Consider the following 12,304-nt stretch of genomic DNA (forward strand, 5'->3'; position numbering starts at 1 on the left):
ACGTTTATTGGTTTTTTAAACAATTGACTATACCCCCTTTGAATGTATTCAAAACTGAAAAAATACAATACATTTAAATTATAAATAACATATATACTTATTTCAATTTTCAAGAGCCAGTCTTCTATCATTTTAAGTCATATACACGTTTTTACTTAACAATAATCTCTGGTCATTTTGATTAAATTGAAATTGTTTTTCACTTGTATATAATATTATATGCTAATATCAAAGTTAATATAGCCAATTATACTGAATTCCCTTAAATGTATTTACATTACAATTTACAACATAACTATTGTCCTTTTAAAAAGATTTTTTTTACTTTTGTAATAAATGTATGGTTACCTACCTATATAAATATTATCATTTACCTACATACATCACTATATATCAGAAGTCAGTACCGACAATTCAGTATTGATGTTTATATTTTAGGTTATTAAACATGGTTCAAAACGTCAAGATAGGTGGCTAGAATACAAGTGGTTAGGTATCTACATAATTAAACTGGAACTAATAACAATGATATTAGATTAATATTTAATTTAGGTATTATCAATTATCATTGACATTCATGAAGGTCAGTTATATGAACTAAGAGGAAATCGTCCATAATGTTGTTGATAAACAGCTAATTTGTAATTCAGTTTGAATACGAGTTAAAGAAAGGACACAACGGTTAAAAATTATACTACTACTGAATTTTATGTTTTGTTATTTGATATAGCTTATAAAAATGGTGATTGCAAAAAAATTTATTTTAGAAAAACCATTTAATGGTGCACCAACAGAAGACAATTTTAAATTAGTAGAAGAAGAGCTGGACGAATTAAACAAAGGAGGTACGTAATAATATTTATTTTTTAATTTATTACAAACCACAGTTGCATCTATTGTCTAATACGTTAACATTAAAAAAAAAAAAAAACAATCAATGACTTATTATTATTATTTTATTTTTTTAGAAATTTTAGTTGAAGCAATTTGGCTTAGTGTTGATCCATACATCAGGTACCAAAAATCCGAATATTATATACATATTATAGTATCTATTTTTATTCAATTAGGTAGACGATAATCTTTAATGTGTTTGTAGGCCTTATTCAAACCATGTATCTCCTGGAACAACTGTTATGGGTACTCAAATAGCCAAGTAAGTGTTAAAATGAAATTATATACGTGTACATCAAAATTATTACATTTTAAACCGTTTCTATGATGATTTAATATTTACACAATTATTTTATAAAATAATATATATATATTTAGTATACCTATATTGCGCACGTACTTACACTTTTGTTATGATAACAAAACACTTATATTTTTATTTTTTTCGAACTAACATTTATTTTCATATTAAATAATATTTAGGCATGAACGAGTGTAAGAAAATACAAACGTATCTATTTTATCATAAAACATTAAAGAACCATATTCCCATTATAATTCCATTATAGTACCTATTATAATATTATGAAAAATGTTGACTTTAAAAATTACGTTATGAACGTTAATTCTTCTATTAGATACTACCTACATTTTTATTGATAAGCGATAGCAGAACGTATAAACTGTAATTCATTGTTATAATATGACAAACGAGTAAAAGTAAATATGTACAATTATATTAATTTATGTCTACGTACTTATCTATTAGTTTTCGAAATGAAACTTCTCAGATTTCAGATTTTCAGATTATAAAATCATTAATTAAATGAAGCAACTAAATCATACTCACTAGTCACTTATTTATCAATATTTTTAAATACACGTATCTTTATTTTCTATTTTCAATAGTAGATTTATAATGTACCTATTAATGTACATCATTGTAATTTTCTAATATATTATTTTTGGAACAAGTAAAATTTAAAACCACAAATCACAATATATTATATTTTAAAAACATTATATATAATATATTAATATCATTATGGTCTAATTTAAATTTTAAATTGTGTGCGATATCTTATGATGTTGCGTCACACGACTAGTGGGTTTTTTTCCCCGTCTTATGACAATTTTTCTTGTAGAAAAAACTTTAAGAACTACGAGGAGGTTTCCGGTAACAAATTGGTTTTAGTTTGTATTTTGGTAGATCAAAAGTAGAAATTTCTCAGTATTTTTAAAAATAATTCCAAAATTAAGAAAAAGGTGGAATTTTCACGCGCAAACCCAGTTTTCGACAAAATCAATGTTTTTTTTGTGTAACTCAAAAACAATAATAGGTAACTGTAGATACTTGACATTTTCCCAATGTTTATATTAGAAATTTCTATACCTATATTAATAAAAAGTTTAAAATATTTTGAAATTTTCGTTTATTTTTAATCTTTTTCTTTGTGTGGATAAAAAATGTTTCACTCTGTCAATTTCCAAACTATTTAGTAGTTATAATATTTATAAATATTTTTTCAATGTTTAATTTTTATAACTAAGTCTTGAAAACTTAACTTTTTATACGGTATTTATTAGTTTATTCATAAATTACTTGGAATAAGTAATACTTAACTATATTAATAGTTAATACGCCTTTACCTATTCCCAAACGCTAGATAATAGACAATAGTTGTATTGTTTTAATACATTATAAAATCATTATGAAGGTACATAGTAATATATACTAATATAACATTTATTATTAATTGGTCTAATAATAAATTGTAAACAAATTATATATTTTTATTATTTTGTTCATTTTTACAAGTAAAATTAATGTAGAAATATAGAATAATATGATCAGTTATTGATTTAACCTAATGTTCTAACTTAATTATATAAGTAATAATAATATTATAATTTATCATTAATCATTACGTTAACATTTCTTGCGTCTGATAATTATAATTCTAAAAATTGACAATTTATTTTATCAACAATAAACTCGTTAAAACGCCTAGTGTGTAAGACACTTAGTTAAAATTAACCATCAAAATTGTATTATATAATGGTTATAACTAATGAGTTATAATTATTGTAATCGAACTTCGTGTATGATGTGAATGAGTTAATGAGATCTAAAAAATAAAACATAAGAATAATAATTACAAATGCATCAAGCTTGATTCAAGCTACATAAATAATTGATTTATTACAAAATAAATTTATTATAAAATGTAAGAAAAGTATCTACTACATTACTCTTCTATATAATGTACCTATGTAGGTATAAATGTAAAACAAACTTGTAGGTATACTAGTTTTATAACTAATATGTAAATGGATTTTTTTTAGAGCTCTAATTATATTATACATTATAATAGATTTATTAAAACATTGAGCTTTTTTGTTTCAGTGAAACTTGTGGATATTTTTATCATTGCTAAAATAATATAATATGACGTATGTCCCTATATGTGTATACGTATAGTACTATAGACTAGAGTGTATAAGTCTATTGTACTTTTCTACTATCGTCTATTATGTATTGCCAGTATTGGGTATTATAAATATTAAATTATAATATAATATATTTTAATATTTATATATTTGCTTACTCCATTTTAAATTAATTTCCCTTATAATATTATATAAATATTGACACTTCTTACATAGTATTAGTTACACAATACAAATATAGAATGTGCAATGTCCCTTTTGCAACAAAGGTAATAGATGCAATAATATGTTTTCTAAATTCTAATATAGTTCTTACGTAGTTATTTTCATAAACGCAAATAACCCAAATTTTTTGGGAGACTAAAAAAGTCCCTCTCCCATCCGTGATATTTTCTAAAAGTTAAATACGCTTAATAGTTAGTACGTACTATAATGACTCAATTTATTTTGAAAAAAATGGGAGGACTTGACTGACATTTGAGGGGTTTAAGTAAAAATAGTGAAAAGTGAATATATTTGCGCAAATGGTTATTTATAGCCAATATTAAAAATTATTTAATGGTTTTTTTTTATAGAATTATCAAATCAAATAATCAAGATTACAAAGTTGGCCAAATAGTATTCTGTTCTACTGGCTGGAGGACATTTAGTATCATTAATCCCACTACATTGGAGAAGGACGGTATGCCGACATTTTATGTACTCCCTGATTTTGGAAATTTATCTCCTTCACTTGGTCTTGGAGTACTTGGAATGCCAGGGTAATTATAATTTCTATTTTGTTTGAATATTACACCAATGCAATAGTTTTTTTTTTTTTTTTATTTAAATAAGGCTTCAACTCCTGAGGTTATTAGCCTGTGAAAATTACAAAAAAATATAAAGTGAATATTGGTCTTACAACTATGGGGAAACATTACGTTTAACAATATAGGGATTTTGTGGCATATATATACATTTAAACATTTAATTATTTAATTATTAGTAATTTTTCTAAATTAATTTTGCTAAGCCTATGTTTTTGAAAAAATCATATATGTTTTTAGTGTTCTCTTCGCCAAGTGCCTGTTGCATTGTTGATGGGTTTCCGAGAATTTGTCTAGAGTTGATGAACTTGGGGCATTCAAGTGTGACGTGTTTGATTGTCAGCGCTTTGTCACAGAGTTCGCAGGTCGGGCTGTCTTCTTTTGTTATGAGATGCAGGTGTGTTAGACGGGAGTGACCAATCCGAGTTCTTGTGGTGACTACTTCTTCGTGCCTGGATGAGGGTGGAGGAGTTTTCCATGGGTCGATTGATGTTTTAATTTCTTTTAATTTATTTATGTTTGAAGTCTTCTCCCACGAGTCTTGTCAAAGACTTTTAGTTAGTTTATTAATTTTTATGAGTGCGTCTTGGAATGTAATTTTGTTTATTAATACCGAGCTGGGTGATGATATTGCTTCGTTGGCTGCCTTGTCCGCTAGTTCGTTGCCATTTATGCCAGTGTGAGAGGGGACCCATAGAAATTCGATTTTTTTCCTCGAATTTGATAACTTTTCTTGGATGGATTGAATTATTTCATTTTTGGGGTAAGGGTTTTCAAGGGCTAGGAGAGCACTAAGGGAGTCACTGATTATGAGTATTTCTTCGGACACTAAGGTCATCGCGTGTGAGATTGCATTTTGGATGGCTTGACTTTCAGCAGAAAAAATGCTGGTTTCATGAGGAGGTTTGAACATTGAAGTTTTGTTATTTTCTATGAATGCGAATCCGGTTCCATTGGGGGATTTTGAGGCGTCCGTAAAGATTTTTGTGTGGTGAGAGTATTTTTCTTCAATTATTTCTGAAAAGTTATTTCTTATAGTTGAGGTTGAGGTGATTTTTTTGTTGAATTCGAGTAGTTGGGTATTGACCTTAATATTCCACATCCACGGAGGGGAAGACGGGAAGATAATTTTGTTAAACGTAATTGGTTTGAACTTCATTATATCTGCTATGATCATATACGTGTCGTCGATAGTGCGAGGTGTGTTTGGACTGTTACGTATGTTCAGAGGTCTTCTGATTGGAATTTGAGTTTTGTTGTTAGAGAATTTAGTTACAAACTTTAGTGTTTCTTTAATCCTTCTAAATTCAAGTGGTAGTTCTCCAGCGTTGCACATAATACTTTCTGTTGGGCTTGTGTGGAAGGCACCTGTGGCTAGTCTAATGCCTTGATTGTGTATAGGATTTAGTATATTAAGAATTTTGTTTTTGGCTGTATTATAGATGACTGCACCGTATTCCATTTTTGCTAGTATAATTGCTTTATATATAGTGATGAGGCTATTTTTATCAGAGCCCCAAGAGTGGTGAGATAAGGTTTTCATAATTTTCATGTTATTGTTTGCATTTATTTTGAGATTTTTTAGGTGAGGGATCCAATTTGATTTGTGGTCGAAAGTCATGCCTAGTATTTTTATTTTATCTGTATATGATAGAATGGTGTTATTAAGATTGATGTGGAATAGGTTTTCATTACGCTTTTTATGGAAGATGATGCTTTGGGTTTTGGATGGTGAGAAATTGAAACCAGTTGTGGTTGACCACTTGAGGAGTTCATCCAGGGCTTGCTGGATGAGTTCGACTAATGCAATAGTTATATTGTACTTGTATATGATTATATTATAAATTATAATTAATATTATTATACCTACCTATATTATAAACTAGAATATATAATGCGTATATGTATTAGCTAATTAATGTTTTTTAATGGGAAACTTAAAGGTTTTAGTATTGAGTTTGAGTCTGAAGTAGTATATTATTCTATACCTTTACTTATAAGTCTTAATGTATATAATTAAACACAATATAAAATGATCACCTGTTTCTGAATTCGTCATAATATATATAATATATATGTTATATTATTGAGTTAATTTACTGTGAAAAATAAACGGTCATCTGGCATATATTTTTTTTGGGAGGGGGTTGCCGGGTTGGCATTTACTAATTTTACTCAATCAAGTATTAATATTTAATTCTATAAGTAGGTACCTGCCTACTTAATTAGTACCAGGTAATATAATTGTCATAACAGTTGCCCCTCCCAAAAAAAATCCTGGCTGTGTTATAGTTACAGTATTGTACCTTCAAAATAGTGTAACTTAAAAATTCTGCGGACGCCCTATATATTGTTTAGCACTTATGTGGTTTATCTCACTTCAATGTATTTATGTTATATGATAAATCATAGTAATTCAAATAAAATCATGCTCTAAAAATGTTTGAAATTTTTATTTTAGCAATACAGCCTTATTTGGATTTTTAAATATTTGCGACCCAAAACCAGGGGAAACCGTTGTTATTAGTGCTGCAGCTGGAGCTGTGGGTATTCATGTGGGACAGATTGCAAGGAATCTAGGATGCTATGTAATTGGTTTTGCTGGCTCTGATCATAAGGTTAAATGGCTGAAGGAGGTTCTTAAATTTGATGCAGTGTTTAATTATAAAACGAAAGATGTCAATGCAGCACTTCTCGAGGCTGCTCCACATGGTGTAGACTGTTACTTCGATAACGTGAGTAAGCAAAATAACAAGGATATTTCGTTTTATATAACTAACTTTAGATATAGCATTTATCATAACTATCGATTAAAACTTTATTAAATATAATATAATACGTAAAATACGTTCCCTATATTAATTCTAATGTATAACTGTATAAGCCATAATTATCTAGGTATGTGTTATTATTTATTATAAATTATAATAATATATAGCTATGCAGTATATGCAGTCATCCTAATTATATTTTCATTGAATACTATAAATATATCTTATCTCTTGTACTTTCAATGTAGTTAGATCTTATCATTGCTATTTATAGTTATAGGTACTTATAGGTATAGCTTGTAGTCTTGTCTAAATAATTAATTCTGATACCTATAATACTGATACAGTGATTGAGTGATGCTTCTGTGTTCCAATCAAATTATTTATAAAACATTGTCAATTTCTTTGTCCCTCCGCGGAATAATCAAAATATCTTTCATTCCTAACGGCTTACTGGCTTACTGATTCCAATTTATCCTAATCTTTATTTAAAAAAAACATTTCAATGATTAAGTAGGCTCACCTATCATTCCTTGTCTGATTTATCTATTATACTTTATACTGTTTAGATGTTGCTGTATTGCCTGTATCTATAATTATTTGTACTATTATATATACTATAGGTAAATGAATTTTCCCCGTAGATAGTTGTATAATTTTTTTTTTTATTTAACTTCACTTCGTTGTGTACTATCAAAAGTTCCGGGAAAAATGGTTTGTATTCAAACATTAAACATGTTTAAACTTGTACTTATCAATTAATAATTAAATTATAGGTTGGAGGTGATTTCAGTAGTGCAGTTATCTATAGAATGAAAAATTTTGGACGTGTGTCGGTTTGTGGTTCAATTTCATCGTATAATACTAATCCAAAAAATTTACCAAAAGGTATATTACGTTTCAATTGATATTGTCTACAAACTTCAAAATAAAAATTATTTTTTTTAGTGTCAATGTTGCAGCCAGCCATAGTGTTTAAGCAACTAAAAATTGAAGGTTTTATTGTTAGTAGATGGGCAGATAAATGGCAAAGTGGTATTGAACGTAATTTAAATTTCATAAAAGAGGTAAGCTTTTCTTTAATTATTCTGAATATTATAACTACTACTGGTTTTTTTTTAAGGGCAAACTTATTTACCCAGAGTACATTGTTCAAGGTTTTGAAAGTTTACCACAAGCTTTTATTGGTATGCTGAATGGAGAAAACATAGGAAAAGCTTTGGTCAAAGTTTAAATTATAAAAATAATTAAAACTCAAAAATAATACAATTAACATTTTTTTAGACTATGTATACATATCTCATATTAAAAAAAAAACATAATCGATATTATACTGCAATATTGTTTACTTTACTTTAATAAGTATACGTTGTTTCCGCATACAAGATACGAGCTTATAGCTCAGTTGGTATACATACGTATCAACTGTTATTAATGTAATTGATATGGTTGAAATAAATAAATAGTTTATACAAACTCAATAAATAATAATCATCATTGACATACTTGTACAGATGACAGTACTCAGTATAGTACTGCAAAGTGAAAAGTGCAAATACTACAGGTATTTCGTATTTGTCATAAAGTTTAAATGCATATCTATTTAAAGAGAACGTGATGTTAAATTTTAAATATGATATTATCAGTTATCACAGTCGAAGCGATAACTTGTAAAAAAATTTGTTGGTTAATCACGGTATTTATACTTTTAAGAGAGTTATAAATATAGTACCATGCAAAACATGACAACTTAAATGTTCTCATTACTGGCATAAAAATTAAATCATCGTAAAATACTAACATACCCGTAAGTTAAATAAATTATCGAAAAATGCTCTAAAAAATTGTAAATGATGTATTTTAACCACAAAGATATCCTAGAAAATAACCAATAAATTTGTAAACAATTTTTCAGCAAACAAAAATATGAACTTGACGAAACACACATGATTACTAAATTACCAATTAGTCGTTACTGCAGGTATAATATACTGTAGATAAATAAAGACGTATCGAAATCATAAATAGTAGGTACGCTAAACAATTTAACTTTATGGATTATTTTTAAATCAACTGAGAGAAACTAAGTCATTTCAACTGTCGATTGAACCAGTTAAGTTCATATAAGTTTTTAGAAAATTTAACTAATTAGTTGAGTTAAAAAGTTTAAAAAAAAACCTTTTTTACTAGTTAATGTCCCCACCTTTGCAGCAGTATAATATACAAATCAAAATCTGAGTCCTCATTATATATTATGATTTATGATATTATATCAAACAGGAAGACCAGACAAATAAAATAACTTTTGTTCTAATCAATATATTTAAACTTTATTTTTATATAATTTACAGATGCTTGCATTACATATATAGTAGGTACAACATATTTTTATTTTATTTTTTTAATGAAATTTGATAATACATTTTTAATAAATATTCAAATTTCAAATTAAAAATATATAGATATAGGTAGGTAGCTAGGTAGGTATAGTTAATTTCTTGTTATTCAATAACATTATATTATATTAAACGTGGTATATAATAACTATTTACTAATAAGTAATAAGTAATACCTAGCTAACAAGTACGTAACATCAGTTCTAAACTGTAACAAAATAACAAATATTATAATAATGTATATTATACATTATGCATAGGACCACAGTCTTGTAAAGAATACTTTTAATTTGTATTCGGATTACATAAAAAAAGAACACATTTGAATACTCGAAAAAGTATTCGAATACCTACTATAAGAATATATTTTTTCTTCGCTAATATTTGTCAGTTTTAAAATGGTTGGAAATGAACGTGGTTAGGTATAATCATATATTTTCGTTTCAAAGAGAAAAACTATTGTTTATAACTTATATCATGTGCCCGATTTTTAATAGAAAAATGTGTTTTGTCACAAATATAAACTATTTATTGAGTTCAAAAAAGTGTTTTTTAATGAATAAAATATACAATAAAAATATTCAAAATACGTATTCGAATATTTTTTTACAAAAATATTTAAAATAGTATTAGAATAAAAAAAAGTATTTGAAATTTGAATACATATTATATTCGAATAATTTACAAGACTGTATGGCCTTATACAAAAAGAGCACCTACAATTTGTATAGCTATGTACAAATACAATATTTAAAAGTTTAATTTTGTATAAATAGACAAATTATAAGTTTTTACAGATAAAATCTAATTTTAAAATGTAGTACTTACTTAATGATACTTTTAGAAAAGAAAAAGTATACAAACCGTATAGAAAATTACGTACAATACGCATTATAGCTATCTAATGAAAAAAAAAGGTAATATATTGCCATATTGGTTATGATTCACGAGTTCATTGACGGAACCTTGGTGACTAGTTAAAGTTCTTACTTTTCATTTTTTCCGTTTCAGACAACGAAGTAGATACTTAGGGAAATTATTGAAAATCAGATTCGAATTCAGAGAATTAGGACGTTCATGGAAATGATTTCCAAATATTTTATAATATAGAGTTTGTGCAGCTTGGTTACTACGTTTGCGGTACAAAGGTTCGTGACTTCGTGTCTTTAATGATACATAATAATATATTATATGTATAGCTATGGGCAGAGATGATAGTACGAAGGGACAGTTAGGCTTAAATAACATTATGTAGGTACAGTGTAATTTTAGTATGTAGGTAATCATTTTTTAATTATTTATTCGTAATTGTTTAGGTTTTTTAGTTGTAAACTTATGATATTAAAATATTTATTTACTTGAAGTCTAAAAATCTTAGGCGTTGATTAAAATATTGTTTTTGCGTTTAATGAGATGCCCGTGTAGGTTAGGCTAGAATCTACTATTATCCAAGGTCTCATACTCTCATGGGTATTTTTGTGTTATTCATCACTTCGTTTTAACTAGAAATGATAAACGCGAACTATGAACATTATATACTTTTGATAATTATAATCTGCCATTTAGGTACCTACTTTTAAAATGAAATACAAAAGAACTAATAAACAAGTTACTATGAAGAAAATCAATTTATGACTTTTTAATCTTTAAAAACTAAATAAAATTATTACAATTTAATATTGATCTACCTATATATTACAAATTGAAAGTGATTTATTTAAGACAAAACACATATTATGTTGTTGCAACAACAATAAAAAATGTAATGTTTTAATTTTAAAGAAACTCATGTCAAACTTAATAATACAGAGTACAGACGCATACAGTTTATAGTCAGTATAGCGTTACAGCATGTTACATATAATATAATATTATATCGTCATTTTTTTTTTGATATACTTAAAGCTTTATTTGATACTAATTTTAAATGACATATATTGGCGTTTAAATGAAATACAAATCTAATAATAATGTTAAATGTAGTATAAAATTAAAAAAACAACTATATCCTGTAGGCTGTTGAGTGTAGGTACTATGTTCCTTTATCCTTTAAAAACCAACATTTGTTAACTATAAGTAAAATCACAATGGAATATGACTTTTAAATACATTTTAATATATTAATATTATACCTATTGGTATGATGAAAAAAATTTCTAACTAGTACTCCAAAAAATATTCTGTTTTGGAATAATTAATTAAAAATGCATATGATCATTAAAAGAGGTAAAAAGATTAAAACAAAATAACCATAAAAAGTAAAATATATCAATTTTGAGAACAACTTTGTTTTTAATGACTTAAAATTATGTAAAATAATTATTTTAAAATATGTTGATTTTTTTTGAAACAATGAATATATTATATAATGTATAAATGTGACATGTGTTCTTGCATAAATAATATTCTGAGCGTAGCGATGAATTTATTGATTTTACAATGGTGGGTATGTTTTTATTTATATTTTATTTTTGTCATCGTGTATCTCCATCATAAATATCAAAATCCTTGTTTGAGCACCTCCCCGGGGTTTGACCTACCGGATCCAATTGGGAATTTAAATCATCCCGGGAACCACTCAAACAAAAAACAAAAAATTTTAAAAAATCGGTCCAATTGTTTAGAAATGTATAAAGGGCATACTGACAAACATTAATTTATTATAGTTATTATTTTCGGCCACCAAATTAATTTTTCCAAGACAAATTTTACATTTAATCCTTCCCTGTGACTCAACCGATTTATTAGTGAAATACGTATGAAAATCCGTTGAATACTTTTTGAGATATGCGCGTAAATACAAATTAAGGTGCTATTCTATTTCCGATAAAAAAAAAACAACTTAAACATTTTCATCGATTATCTTGAATATATATACTGTTAAATATATAATAATATAAAATAATATAAATTTAATTAACGATTAATCAATGGCAACCAATAATTATTATTATAATAGTATCCATTTATAAACAAAAATGTCCAT

General features: G+C 26.6%; 1 protein-coding gene across 1 annotated transcript; it reads left to right on the top strand.

Moving 5' to 3' along the window:
- Positions 1-582: 582 nt before the first annotated feature.
- Positions 583-8,253, top strand: LOC132952803 (prostaglandin reductase 1-like). The gene is made up of 8 exons (XM_061025239.1): positions 583-845; positions 969-1,014; positions 1,100-1,156; positions 3,921-4,106; positions 6,613-6,886; positions 7,699-7,810; positions 7,871-7,989; positions 8,046-8,253. The coding sequence occupies exons 1-8, from the start codon at positions 740-742 to the stop codon at positions 8,154-8,156; spliced, it is 1,011 nt and encodes a 336-aa protein (XP_060881222.1). The 5' UTR covers positions 583-739; the 3' UTR covers positions 8,157-8,253.
- Positions 8,254-12,304: the final 4,051 nt, after the last annotated feature.

The sequence above is a fragment of the Metopolophium dirhodum genome, chromosome 9, assembly GCF_019925205.1.
Source record: "Metopolophium dirhodum isolate CAU chromosome 9, ASM1992520v1, whole genome shotgun sequence".
Classification (NCBI taxonomy): domain Eukaryota; kingdom Metazoa; phylum Arthropoda; class Insecta; order Hemiptera; family Aphididae; genus Metopolophium; species Metopolophium dirhodum.